General features: G+C 45.3%; 2 protein-coding genes and 1 non-coding gene across 4 annotated transcripts; 2 read left to right on the top strand and 1 right to left on the bottom strand.

Annotated features, from left to right (window-relative positions):
* Positions 1 to 1,133: 1,133 nt before the first annotated feature.
* On the bottom strand, positions 1,134 to 6,868 carry Lbhd1 (LBH domain containing 1). Of its 2 annotated transcripts, XM_055614242.1 has the most exons (6): positions 6,719 to 6,868; positions 6,478 to 6,640; positions 4,896 to 5,117; positions 3,386 to 3,510; positions 2,492 to 2,589; positions 1,134 to 2,400 (listed from the first exon to the last, which is right to left on the bottom strand). In XM_055614242.1, exons 1-6 carry the CDS (start codon positions 6,866 to 6,868, stop codon positions 2,370 to 2,372), a joined length of 789 nt encoding a protein of 262 aa, XP_055470217.1. In that variant the 3' UTR covers positions 1,134 to 2,369. The 2 variants fall into 2 exon arrangements, with proteins under 2 accessions (XP_055470217.1, XP_055470216.1); XM_055614241.1 differs by having other exon boundaries at positions 6,478 to 6,868.
* Positions 3,943 to 4,091, top strand: LOC129682048 (small nucleolar RNA SNORA57). Its single transcript, XR_008720920.1, has one exon. It is a non-coding gene; the product is annotated as a small nucleolar RNA SNORA57 (small nucleolar RNA).
* Positions 6,869 to 10,384: 3,516 nt separating the features above from the next.
* Positions 10,385 to 13,290, top strand: LOC129681738 (ubiquinol-cytochrome-c reductase complex assembly factor 3). Its single transcript, XM_055613851.1, has 2 exons — positions 10,385 to 10,569; positions 10,662 to 13,290. The coding sequence occupies exons 1-2, from the start codon at positions 10,450 to 10,452 to the stop codon at positions 10,809 to 10,811; spliced, it is 270 nt and encodes an 89-aa protein (XP_055469826.1). The 5' UTR covers positions 10,385 to 10,449; the 3' UTR covers positions 10,812 to 13,290.
* The last annotated feature ends 688 nt before the right edge of the window (positions 13,291 to 13,978 follow it).

Below are 13,978 nucleotides of genomic sequence, written 5' to 3' on the forward strand. Positions count from 1 at the left end.
AAGATTTGTTTTTATTTATTTATAACTTTATTTTGGTCGCCCCCCTTCTTTCTTTCTTTCTTTCTTTCCTTTCTCTCTGAGGCAGGGTTTCTTTGTATAGCCCTAGTTGCCCTGAACTCACTCTGTAGACCAGGCTGGCCTTGAACTCAGAGATCTGCCTGGCTCTGCCTCCACTTCCCCAGTGCTGGAAGTAATGGACTACACCAGCAAGGCCCAGCTTATTTTTAATCATTTTAAAATTGCATATATATATATATATATATACATATATATATATATATATACATATATATATATATATATGCATGCCTGAGTGTGTATACATGCACATGAGTGCAGGTGCCCTCAGAGCTTAGAAGAGGGCATCAGACGCCTAGAGCTGGAGTTACTGGTGGTTGGGAGCTACATGACATTTATATAAAAGTTGTCTGGAGGTGGAGAGATGACTCAGTGGTTAAGAGCACTTGCTGCTCTTGCAGAAGACTGGGGTTAAATTCCCAGCATACACATGGCACCTGGTTCACAACTGTAATTCCAGTGTCAGAGGATCTGATGCCTGAATAGGTCTCTGTGGACATATGGTGCACATACATCCATGCAGGCCAAATATTTATACCCATAAAGTAAACATAGAAAGAAAAAAAATAAAAGTTTAAGGCCAGTAGTGCCACACCCCTTTAATCCCAGCACTAGGGAGATAGAGACAGAGGCAGACAGTTTCAGGCCAGCCTGGTCTACAGAGGAAATTCCACAACCAATGCTCAAAAGAAAAAAGAAAAAAAATTCTGTCGGGCTGGAGAGATAGATCAGTGATTAAGAACACTTGGTATTCTTTCAGGAAGCATAAGTTCCATTTCTAGGACCTACATGGCAGCTTACCACTATGTATAACTCCAGTTCCAGGGAATCCAACAGCCTTTTCTGGCCTTTGCAGACACCAAGTATGCACAATGCAGGCAAGTGTATACACACACTCATGTAAGCAAAAGACTCAAACATAAGGCTGTCATCAGGCACAGTGGTACATACCTGTAGTTGTAGTCAGGGCAGAGGCAGGTGGACCTCTGGGGTGGGGAGGGATAAAGTTGTCTATTACTGATATTTAGTTGAAAAGAAATGGAAAATTAAAGGAATGCTGCAGACCCATGTCTAATTTATTTTTAAATGTTTTGTTTTTACATTTACAGTGTGTATGGGGGTACATGCTTGCCACAAGTGTGGAGGCTAGAGGACAACTCTGGAGAGTCAGCTCTCCTTCCATGATTAGGGTCACAGGTTTGGAACTCAGCTTGTTGAGCTTGTGTCAAGCACCGTTACCCTCTACCATCAGCCTCCCTCTATTCATTTAGATGTTTGCAATGGTAAAAGCAAGTCTCACACTCATAATCCTAGCACTGTGGAGGCTGATGCAGAAGAATCAAATGTTCAAACCAAGTCTGGGCCACATAAGGAAGACCTTGTCTTCAAAAACACACTGAAGTCCTTAGAACTAACTGGATTCTCACAGCATAAGTGCTGGTAGGAAAGTGCAGGTGCTCAGGATGTAGATGGCACAATGGTTGCCTAGAATGCATGATGCCCTAGGTTTGAATCCCAGAAACACCTCCATCACCACCACCACCAAAAAAAAAAAAAGAAAAAAAAGAAAGTGTGTCCTTAATATAATCCTAGATCACACAAGCAGAGTGTCAGGACTGATATCAAGATCATTACCTCCCACCTGCCATTTTTATAACCTGTATTTTTCAGAAATGCAAAGGTGGGAGTGTTGCTGTCTAGAAAGATGGGGCCACTGAAGAAGCTACCTAGTTTCTTTTTGAGATATTATGAAGCCCTGGCTGTCCTGGAACTCAATGTGTAGACCAAGAAGGCCTTGAAGAGAGATCTGCCTGACTCTGCCTCCCAAGTACTGAGATTAAAGGCATGTGCCACCATGCCCTTCACTACACCTGGCTTCTTATTGCCTTTGCTCAAGCACACAATGTATCCTGCCTCTGAAATGTCCCTACGCACACTCAAAGGCCTTTTTATATGGTCCATCCCCATTCTTGCACTTAATCACACATATTAGTTAAAGCGCTAGAGCTTTATTACAAAAGGAGTTGACTGCTAGAGAGAGCCCTCTCCAGTCTTTCTCTGTGTCCTCCACATATACACCTCCAGGGGAGGTCAGAGGGCCATTATAGAAGAGGTGTCTGAGAGAATAAAATATGGTAATATTTTTTCCAAAGTCCTCCAAATGCTCCTGGCTGCTGTTGAGAATCTTCTGGTAGGAGAGGTAGGAACTTTAACTCTCATCTCCAAGGTCCTCCATATCTACATCCTGGGGCGTTTTCATCTTCTTCTGTCGTCGTTTGTGCTGTGGCTCACTAGTCCTGGGTGACTTGGAGGGGGCTTCCACTGAACAAAGAGAAAGAAAAAAAGGAAGCATTAAAGAACCCAGGCAAAATCCAGACTTCCTTTCGTGGAACCTCTGTGCCCCAGACTTTACCTTCCATGGCTGCTTTTTCTTTCTGGGCAAGGCGGATCTGCTGCAGGAGTTTCCTGCGCTTCTTCCCAGATAGTGTGATGTTGGCACGTGCACTGGACCTGAGGGACAGGTAGGGACAATAATATCCAGGTTAATCTGTATAAATCTAAGCCAAAAAAGTGATCCCAGCTAAGTAAAAGGTGTTTGTCTTTTGGGGTTTGTGTGTTTGAGAAAAGGCCTCACTCTGTACTTAGCCCAGGCTGGCTCACAGGCAACCTGTCTGTCTCAGCTTCCTGGGCAATGGGATTAAAGGCAGAAAGCATCATGCCCAGTTTTATAGTCTCTGGATTCAAATTACAGAATGGGCTCTAATACCCTCAATGAACTCTTGACACTTAAGACTTTTTAAAAGTTCACTTGAGGTTTGGAGAGCTGGCTCAGAGGTTAAGAACACTCACTGTTCTTTCAAAGGTCCTGAGTTTAATTCCCAGCAACCACATGGTGGCTCATAAGCATCTATAGTAAGATCTGGTGTACAGGCAGAATGTTGTATAAATAATAAATAAAACTTAAAAAAAAAAGTTCAGTTGATTTCAAGATGTACCTCAATAGTATTAAGCCAAGAACGTAGTTGGATGCACTTACATGTGCACTTTTACTTCAAAAACCTAAGCTAATGAAGATAACCATTTGTAGGGTAGAAGGGTTGACAACCTTCCTTGGTTTCTTAGTGGAATCCACACCTGAAAAGCCCCGAGAGCGACGCTATTGTGAGAAGTTGACACTTTGGGAACACAACTGTCAACTAGTTTCTACATAAACGTGGGAAAAGAGAGAAAAGCGGAGAAATTTGGGCGGCTCTGAGGCTTGGCAGGAGGGAGTAGGAATGACCAATCGGAGGGAGCTAGTACTCACGCCCGCTTCTTGAGGTGGTGCCTCGTAGTCAGCCCTGCATCTATCACGGCCCCGACCACCTGGCGCTTTCGTCGCCGATCCCTGCTCAGCACCCTCCGGCGCTTGAATAACTTCTTCTTCAGCTCCTGCAAGGGAAAAAGACGCGCATCAGAGTAAGGTTGTGCACGCCCACACGGATCCTCCACATCCGAGGATCCCAGTCCCCCACTGATCCTGTCTCGGGAGAGGGCAACGCCGGGAAGCCTGGGGAAACAAAGGCACAGATGCCGCAGTCACCGTGCGGGGTCGATTGATCTTTCCTCCCGGAGGTCCCATAGCCGCTCTAGAAGACTCGCTCCCGGTACCGCACTTCCGCTCCACTCGCAGGTTCCGCCATGCGCAAAAGGCCCCACCCGCTGGCGGCCACAGACCAATCGCGTGCCGGAGGCGGGTTCTAGGCCTATATAAAGGAGTTCCGCGCTCTTACGGGTCTTTCGAAAGGTGGCTTTCGGGTAAGTTGTGGGGCCTATGTGCGTGTGCGCTTGGGGCTGGTGTGGTCTAGGCCTGACCGTGTAGACCCTCCATTTCTTGGCGGGGACCGGGCGTGCGGTCCCGCTCCCCGTTATGTGCGGAGGTAGAAAGAAAGGGTTCCGGCCCTCTCGGCGTCATGTCTTCGGTGCCTGCGGCGTCTTGTTCGCAGGTTCTATCCTCAATCGCCGGGACACCGTTCTGGGTGGAGAAATGCAGCCAAGTGCGGCAGTCCCCGTTACAAAAGACTCAAACGCTTTTTTATTTTCATTTCAGGTCTGTGGATGACGGCCCCGAATAGTAGTTACGTTGCCTTTGCTATTTCTTGTTGAACCAATAAAGTCTGAACCGTAAAAGCCTTGGGTACGCTTCCTTTTTCCGCGACTCGAAATTGGCAGATCTTTAGGACTTTATAGTCACTAAGGATTTCTAGTCGGTCTTGTGGGTGCTTTTGATGGTTAGCCAACATGGAATGCACCAAAATGTCGACCCGGGGTTGGGGAGCACAAACGGATGCCCAGAATCTGAGAGCCCTAGCATCTGTTAGAATCCTAGAATACTGTTGCGAAGGGTGGTTTGCCTAAGGATCCCAGGACCGCTGATGACCCTGATGTTCAACTGTTCTGCTTGGAATAAAAAATCTAAAGTATGCACTGTGAGTAGTCAGGCCTTGACAGGCTTTCTCTGTAGCCTTGTGAACTAAGCTGCTCTCCACCTCCCCAGTGCAGGGCACTACCACACCCAGTGGGGTCCAGCTCTTTAAGGGCATTGTCAACTGCTTATTATCTAAAAGATTTAAATAACGGTGGAGCTTTGCCATAGTGGTGTGATTACTTAGTTGAGAATGGAGAGGTGTGCAAATTTGTGCATGCACAAGGGTGTGTTGGGGTGAGAGACAGACATTAGGGCTCAGTCCAACTGTAGCACTGAATTGTGTGGCCTAGAAAGTGGGCAAAGGGATTTTGAAAACAGTAACGAAGGTGAAAAGGAGAAAAATACTTACCACCAAAGGTGCTGGGGGGTGGGAAATGGGAATATTCCACAGTTCCGATTCTGTAGATGCAGGACCCTGTTGGGTCCCAAAGAGGACAGGGGTTGAGAGTTTCCTGACCCTCTGTGGCCTCAGGAATCCAGGGGGCGTCCTCCTCATCCTGTTCGTGCCCCCAGCCAAGTCCAGGATTAAAAGTCCTTAGAGGAGATGTGTCCTGTGGGATCCAGGCCCAACCTGGGAAAGGGTTACCCCATGAATGTCAAATATACTTGATAAAAACTGTATTTAAGCTTTAATGTGTATATAATACAACATATAATTGCTATATGCGTGCCTGCAGCATGGAGAGATCAGAAGAAATCTGATTGCTACGAGAGGAGTTATAGATTATAAACTGCCACATCATTGCTGGGAACCAACCAGGTCCTCTGAAAAAGTAGCAAGTAATAGAACTGCTGAGCCTCATTATTTTTCTGTGCCTTTTTTGTTGTTAGAGACGGTTTCTTGGTGTAGCCTTGACTGTCCTGTAATCAAGGCTGGCCTTGAACTCAGATCCTCCAGCTTCTGCTTCTACCACCCAGCTACAAATACATTTTAAAAAAGAAAAAAAATTTTAAGGTATGCAGGTAAGGGCAGTGGTTGGCCACCTGAGTTTAGTCCCCAGAACCCACAAGGTGGAAGGAGAGAACAGGCTCCCACAAGTTGTCCACTGACCTACAGTGTGGTACAGGAGCACCCATATTCACAAGCAAATAAAAAACACTATTTTCAGGTTCTTGAGATATGTCCTTGCTATGTAGGCCAGGCTGCCCTGGGACTCAGAGAAATCTGCCTGCCTCTGTCTCTCTAGTCCCTGGATTAAAAGTGTGTGCTACCACAAACTATGCTTTAAAAAAAAATAAAGATGGTTTCTCTGTGTAGTCCTGGTTGTCCTGAAACTTACTCTATAGACCAGGTTGGCCTCCAACTCAGAGACTGCTTCATTGGTGCTGAGATTAAAGTGCAACACCAAAACCTGGCTCTCTAAACCACACAAAGTGCAGAGCCTGGAACTAAGGCTTGTAATAACCTCAGATACTCAAAAGGCTGAAGCAAAGGGATTATCATGAGTTCAAGGCCAGCCTGGGTGACACAGTGAGCTGCTGGTCAGGGTGAGCCTGTCTCAAACAAATTTAAAAGAATTGGGGATATGGTGCAGCAGTCCAGTCCTCTTCTAGGTTCGCTCTTCAGCGCCTAAATAAAGGAACAAGCACACAAAAAAGCTAGCCACCAGCTTGTAATCCCACAGTTTGGCTGAAGCAGAAAGATCTTCAGTTCAAGGCCAGTTTGGACTGTGTAGAAACACTTCTTTGAAAAAAAAAAAACAACCTAAGCTGTCTAATACTCATCTATGGTATCAATTGCCTAGACTTCTCTTACTGTGTATGTGTGTGTATGTGTATGTATGTCTGTGTACTGGGATTGGAACTCAGGTTTTTGTGCATGATATTATGTTCTTTAGCTCTAAGCCACACCATACCTGTTACATTCCCAGACACCTACTGTGGCTCTAAAATAATTAGATGGCAATGAATGAATAAGCCACCACCCTCACCTGGCTCTTCACTTTGATCCTGGAAGAAGGCTTCTGCTTCCTCTTCTTCACCATCAGTGAGCAGCAGCAACTCGTCATGTGGCCACTGGTGGTCCTCCTGGTCCTCCTCATCCCCCTCTGAGGCCTCTACCACAATAGAGGGCAGGCGGGGCTTTTGAGACACCTGCATAAGTACAGCAGGGATGTTGGGCCCAATTCTAGGATGAACCAGCCCCAGGACAGAGGGAATAGTAGTACTCACCTGAGCATCCTCATGACCTTCAAGTCTGCCAATCTCTTCTCTGTTTTTTGAGAGAGGATTGGCTAACCGGGGATTTTCTGAAAGCCATGAAGAATCTGGGCTATCTCCAGACCAAGGTTCATCCTTGCTATTCCCTGGCACAAAGGCCATGATAGTGACTCTTAAGAGTGCAAAATGGTTGGGTTCCAGGTCAAGTAACCCTGCCCAGTGCCCACACAGACTGTACTTTAATCTTATTTGGAGAGGGCCCCTTAATCACTGCTGAGGAAAGGAAGATGACATGCTGAGAGATTATGGGCCTTCCCTGGGAGGGGAGAAGCCAAAGAGGAGAGACAGGAGCTTTATTCTGTTTACCCTGAGACACTGGATGGCAATCAAGGTAGGAGACAAGGGCACGTGGATTAAAGCCCTATAAATAAAGAGCTGTGATGATGGATTTTCTAACTCCTTGTTTACTGGTTTTCTCAAGTGTTTTTTTGTTTGTTTTTGTTTTTAAAATATATGTAACTTTCACTGGCTTTTTCCCTGCATGTATGTCTCTGTGAGGATGTCAGAAGTGCTGGAACTAGAGTTACAGAGCTGCCATGTGGGTGCTAGGAATTGAACCCAGGTCTTCTGGAAAAGCAGCCAGTGCTCTCAAACACTGACCATTCCCTGGCTTGTTTATTTGTGTGCTATTTAATAAATACTTATGTGGCTTAGAAACTCATATATATATATATATATATATATATATATATATATATATATATATATAAATTTATGTATTTCATGGGTACGGGTATTTTGCCCCCATGTACGTCTTCTGCCAGGGAGGCCAGAAGAGGACATCATATCTCTTAGGACAGGAGTCACAGATGGTTGTGAGGCACTATGTGGGTGCTGAAATGCAAACCAGGTCCTCTTGATAAGCAGCCAGTGCATTTTTAATTTTTTTTTGAACCAGGGTTTCTCTGTGTAGCCTTAACTGTTCTTGACTCTCTTTGTAGACTAGACTGGCCTCAAACTCATAGAGATCTGCCTGCCTCTGCCTCCGAGTGCTGGAAATTACAGCCGTGTGCCAATGTGCCAGGCTGTGCAGCCAGTGAGCTTAACCAATCTCTTGTAGCATGCAAAGAATTCTTTGTTTGTTTGGTGCTTTTCTTTTCTCTTTTTCCTATCTTTCTTTCCTTCCTTCCTCCTTCCTTTCTTCCTTCCTTCCTTCCTTCTTTCTTTATGTTAGTTTTAAAGACAGGGTTTCATTAGGTACCACTGGCTGTCCTGTAACTCACTCTGTACTCTGGCTTGACCTCAGAGATTTCCCTGCCTCTGCTTCCCAAGTGCTGGGATTAAAGGTGTGTACCACTACCACCATGCATATCAGCTGGACTCTTTAAAATATTCTGTATATCAACAAGGTGTTGGTGCACCTTCAATCACAGCACTAGGGAGGCAGAGTTTGAGTTTGAGGCCAGCCTGGTTTATAGAGTGAGTTGCCGAACAACTAGGACTACAAAACAAACTACATATATACTCAACCATCATTAAACTACAAGACATTTATTGTTATAAATGACATTTTTAGACCCATGAGATGGGTCAGCAGGTAGATGAAATTTCATGGAAGCAAAGCCTGAAGACTGGACTTTCATCTCTATAACTTACATAATATAAGGAGATGTTTTATTTTTCTTAAAAAGAATTTTTTTTTTTTTGAGACAGGGTTTCTCCATAAAACTCTGGCTGTCGTGGAAATCTCTCTGTAGACCAGGCTGGCCTCCTTCCTTCTCCTAAGTATAATTTGGCAGTATTTAAATAATATTCTTTATAATATATTATTTATAGTATTTAATATTATTTCCCATAATATTATGGTATACCACAGCTTTTGTAATTTAAAAACAAAACAAGATCCACCAATGCAAAGTATACTATCAGAAGGAAAAGCAACACTTAAAAAAAGAAACAAACCAGCTGAAGAGATGGCTCAGCGGGTAAGTGCACTGTCTGCTTTTTCAGAGGTCCTGAGTTCAATTCCCAGCAACCACATGGTGGCTCACAACCATCTATATCCTCTACCGTCCTCTTCACACGAAAATAGAGCATTCATATATATAAAATAAATAAACAAAATCTCAAAAACAAACAAAGCCAACCATGATAGCACATGCCTTTAGTCCCAGCTCTCAGGAGGCAGAGGCAGAAATAGCTCTGAGTTCAAGGCCAACCTGGTCTACATAGCAAGTTCCCAGCCAGCCAGTTACATAGTAAAACCCAGGGTTACATGGTGAGACTCTACATTTAAAAAAATTAGAAAGCCAATTAGACTGGAGCTGTCCTTCAGTGTCCTTCAGTCCTAGAGTGACAAAAGTTCTGACATCCATCTGTGGGATTGAAGGGGAAAAATATAATTTTGTGGGAAAGGTAGTACAGGCCTGTAACCACAGGTAGTATAGAGATGAAGGGGGCAAATCAGGGATCAAGGATTGCTTAGATTACAGAGCATGCTCAAAAAACAGTGCAGACAATTAAGACCCTGGATGATGATGATGATGATGATGCCAGGAATGCTAGCACATGCCTTTAACTCCAGCACTCAAGAAGCACAGGTAGGCAGAACTCTGGGACTTCAAGGCTAGGCTGGTCTACACAGAAAGATCCAGGCCAGTCAGCACTACAAAGTGAAACTCTACAAGCCCTTTCTCAAACAAACAAACAAAAAACAAAACTAAAACTAACCGAAGAAAAACAAAACAAACAGAGGAACCAGCCAGTGGGTTGTGGTGGCCCACCCCTTTAATCCCAGCACTCAGGAGGCAGAGGCAGGCAGATCTCTGTGAGTTCTAGGCCAACTCTGTCTAAAATCTAGTCTACAAAGAGTCCCAGTGGTAGTGTAGTCCGCCAAGGAGGCGGTTCATGAAGTGCTGGTAATGGTTGTGGTGCCAGGCACGGGTGCTGGCATGGGCTCCAAGCCAAGATTATGCAGAGTAACCCTGACTTAAAAAACCGAAAACAAACAAACAAGCCCTAACAGAGGAACCAAGACCAGGCTGGCCTTCAGGTCAGATATCTGCCTGGCTGTGCTTCCCAAGTGCTAGGATTAAAGGTACCTCCCACCTCCCAGAAAAAAGCAAAACAAAACTGGCAATTCTAACGTACATAGCAACCATGTAGTTTTTCATGGCAATGGTCCTTGGCAGTTTTTTTTTTTTGTTTAATGTACATTGATGTTTTACTTGCACATTGTTTGAGGGTGTTGGATCCCCTGAAACTTGAGTTGCAGACAGTTGTGAGCTGCCTTGTGAGTGCTGGGAATTGAACCAGGGTTCTTTGGAGTGCAGCCTATGCTCTTAACGTCTGAGCCATCTCTCCAGCCCCAGTAATTTTTTTTGTTTTCAAGACATGGTTTCCAGTCTTCCTGTTATGGACTCGCTGGCCTCGAACTCCCATAGATCCGCCTGCTTCTGCCTCCCCGAGTGCTGGGATTACAGGCGTGCGCCACCGCGCTCGGCTCCAACCAATTTGTTGTTGTTGTTTGTTTTAAGTTTCATTATTTTCTGTGTACGAGTGTTTTACCAGCATGCCCGTCAGGAGCCTAAAATGTTTCAGGGACTAACCCTCTCTAGCCAGGTTGTTTCTCTATGGTTTCAGGCCCGGCCCCTTCCGCCCGCAGAGGGAACGGTGAGAGATCCTGGTTTCCTTCTAGGCTGCAGGAGGACGCGGGCGGCGCCTCGTTGGTAGTGTCGTCCGCCATGGGGACGGTTCGTAAAGCGCTGTTAACGGTTGCGGTGCTAGGCGCTGGTGCTGGCATAGGCTCCATTCTGTTTGCTCTTGTGGCTCCAGGAGAAGTAAAGAAGCAGTCGATGCTGCAGGTAGAAACACCGGGCTCCTCGAGGTGGGTGTGCGTGGGGAGAGATCCTGTCTGTCTTCAGACCCAGGCAGCAAACATCCCTTTTGCCCGTAGGAGTTCCCGGAACGGGACCCGCAGCGCAGGGACGAAGCGTTCAGGACCAAGGAACTAGTGATGGCTACCCTGAAGGATGCCGCAGCCACGAACGAGAACATGACCTGGAGGAAGAACTGGATGGTTAGCGGCGGCGGCAGGTCAGCGTGACACCAGAGCTTGCCAGTGGGTGCGGGGACCTTTGCGGTGCTTTTCTTCGTGCGCCGGGCGTGAAGTCCGGATTCAGGAGACACACTATGACTCTACCAGGCATAGGGAGCTGCGGACTCGAGAGTCGGATGTGTGGAACCAAAGGAACTAATGAATCCAGTTTATCGGTTAAGTGGATTCCGAAGCTGGACATCTAGAGAGCCGTGAGGGTCGGCGCGGTGGGCGTGCAAGACCGAAGCAGCTGCAAGCCACTCCTAGAGAGTTCTAAGTCCAATAGGTTTTCTGACTATTCAAAACAGGTCACGTGAACTAAGCTTGCTTCTGCAACGGCGGTAAAAGACTTTTCTAAAGTCTGTTTTTGTGTGTCCCTGGGTGTGTTGTGTGAATGAAAAGTGCGGGCGCGCCTTGTGTGTGGAAGTCACCGAACAGCTTGAGAACTGTCCTTTAAGCAAAGTTGCAGAGGGGTCCCTTGACTGTTTCAGTGCCTCCTCTAGTTACTATTTAACTTTAGTTAAAGGCTCTTAAGAGAAGCTGGCTGACTAGTACTGGGATTGCTTTGTCAGTCCAGACCATTATTATTATTATTATTATTTTTCATGGAAAATGTTAGCATTTAATTAACTTCCTGGCTGGTTTAATTCAATAGGACACAGGCACCTCCAACACCTTTAATTTTCTCTTCAGCTCTTCTGCTGAAGAATTTGGCCTTCACCATGACAGGCTGCTCTTAGGGAGCTTGCCCTTCTCGAGAACTTTGTAGTAGCCCGATTGCAGCAAAGCAACAATGATGGGAGCAGCCCCAGTCTTGTTTTGACCCGTGAATCCAACCATTCTCAAGCATAGCATGCCACACACCTGTAATCCCAGTACTCGTGGTGAGGTGAGCGATAGCAATTTCCGCCTGGGGGTGGCAGCACACTCCTTTAATCACAACACCTGGAGGCAGACCGAGGCAGGTGAGCTCAAGGTCAGCCTGGTCTATAAAGGGAGTTCAAGGACAGCCAAGGCTACACAGTGAAACCCTACCTTGGAGGGGGGCGGTCATGACTTTCTTGAGACAGCTGCTGAAAAATGAAAAAAATAAAAATAAAAAAAAAAATGGAGCAGTGCAGGGTGATTTCTGCCTGAGTCTCAGCATTTGGGAGTCAGAGTCAGAATTTTAACATGTTCAAAGCCAGCCATGACTATACAATGTGTTTTAGGCTGTCCTGGAGTAGAGTTGAGATCCTGCCACAAAATTCCCACCATCCCCTCAAAGCTCAGGCTCTCACTACATATAGGCTGTTGAAGTGGCTGTGGGTAAGGAAACTTTGAGCTAAGCCTGAGGACCTAAATCCAATCCCTGGAACCTACATGGTGAAAGGAGAGAACTGACTTCTGTTTCTTCTGACCTCCACAGGCATACATAGTGGGTCCTCGCCCCGAGGTTTTCACTGTAATATTATGCTCTCAGTCCCTGAATCCATTTATATTCTTGGAAATGTCACCGAGAGCATGAATAATGGACACAGGCATGGTGGCATACAAAACTCAAGCAAACAAAGAAAGCCATTGAGTTGGAACTGCATAGAGGTCAAGCAGGCCACAAATCCTTTTTTTTGTTGTTGTTGTTTTGTTTCTGTTTCTTTTGCTAAGGATTAAGCCCCAGCACCTTGGCATGTTAATAAATGTTACCTATGGCTGAGCTCCACCTCTAGCTCACATACATATATGTGTGTGTGTGCAAGTTTAAAACACATACTTTTCACTGGGGAAGGTTCTTTTTTTGTGTGTCTGGGTAGCCCAGGCCAGCTTTAAACTTGAGGTGTCATCCCATTTCAGCTTCTCAAATGCTAGGATGGGCTTGTGCTTCATTTGTCTATTTTGTAGTCTACTTGTAATTTCCTACAATTGCAGCAGAAAAAAATGTTCGAGACAGAACTCACCTGGTTGGATGTTCAACTAATACCCAAAATTGAAAATCTGATTGCCCAGAACAAAGAAACTGTATGCTTAGCCTGACTGTCTTGGTACACGCCTTTAAATCCTAGCACTTGGGAGGCAGAGGCTGGTGGATCTCTGTGAGTTCAAGGCCAGCCTGGTCACAAATCCAGAATAGTTTATAATCCCAGCATTAGGGAAAAAGCAACAGGCCACCAGTAGGGCCCACCAAGGTGGCAAACACCTTTAATCTTAGCATTTGGGAGGCAGAGGCCTAGTCTCCATAGCAAGTTCCAGGATAGCCAGGGTTATATAGTGAGACCCTGTCTTGAAAAAAAAGAAAGAAGAAAAGAAAAGAAAGGGGCTAGAGAGATGGCTCAGGGGTTAAGAGCACTGGCTTCCAGAGGTCCTGAGTTCAATTCCCAGCAACTACATGGTAACTCATAACCATTTATAATGAGAATGGATGCTGTCTTCTGGTATGCAGGTATACATGCAGACAGAACATTGTATACATAATAAATAGATCTTAAAAAAAAGAAAAGAAAAGAAAAATAAGTTCAAGATGGTATTTGGCTGCATAGCAGGTCCAAAGTCAGTTTGGGATACGAGTCTGTCTCATAAAACTTAAAGTTGGGGATACAAAGTAAATAAAGTATAATTAAAAATTTTAAAAAATGGGAAAAAAAAAAACCTTAAAAGTTATTGCAGACATAGAGGCACGTGCCTTTAAATCTCAGCACTCAGAAGGCAGAGGCAGGCAAATCTCTGAGTTTGATGCCAGCTGGTCTATAAAGTGAGTCCAGGACAGCCAGAACTACACAGAGAAACCCTGTCTCGAAAAGCACACACACACAAAACAAAACTCTAAATTCAGCTACTAAGGAAACAACTGTAAGAATGTGTGTTTATGGCCACATACAGTCTTTATTGGCTGGGAGTGTGTGCATGGAGAAAATCCCAAGGAGAGGATAGTGAATGGGGCAGGAGGGTAGGGATTGGTCCCTGACAAAAGTAAAATAAAGGAGGATGAAGTGGGCCACCTTGGTGGAGTTATTAAGGCAGAGCATGCCACAGTGCTCAATATGTAACACAGGCAGGGCAGCCTGAGCAGCAGGAGCTTTTGCTTCCGAAAATCCCAGGTTCATTAGGGTTCCTGGTAAGGGATACTTCTTTTTCTTTCTTTCTTTTCTTTCTTTCTTTCTTTCTTTCTTTCTTTCTTTCTTTCTTTCTTTCTTTCTTTCTTT

The sequence above is a fragment of the Psammomys obesus genome, unplaced genomic scaffold, assembly GCF_907164565.1.
Source record: "Psammomys obesus unplaced genomic scaffold, mPsaObe1.curated_primary_1811, whole genome shotgun sequence".
Lineage (NCBI taxonomy): Eukaryota > Metazoa > Chordata > Mammalia > Rodentia > Muridae > Psammomys > Psammomys obesus.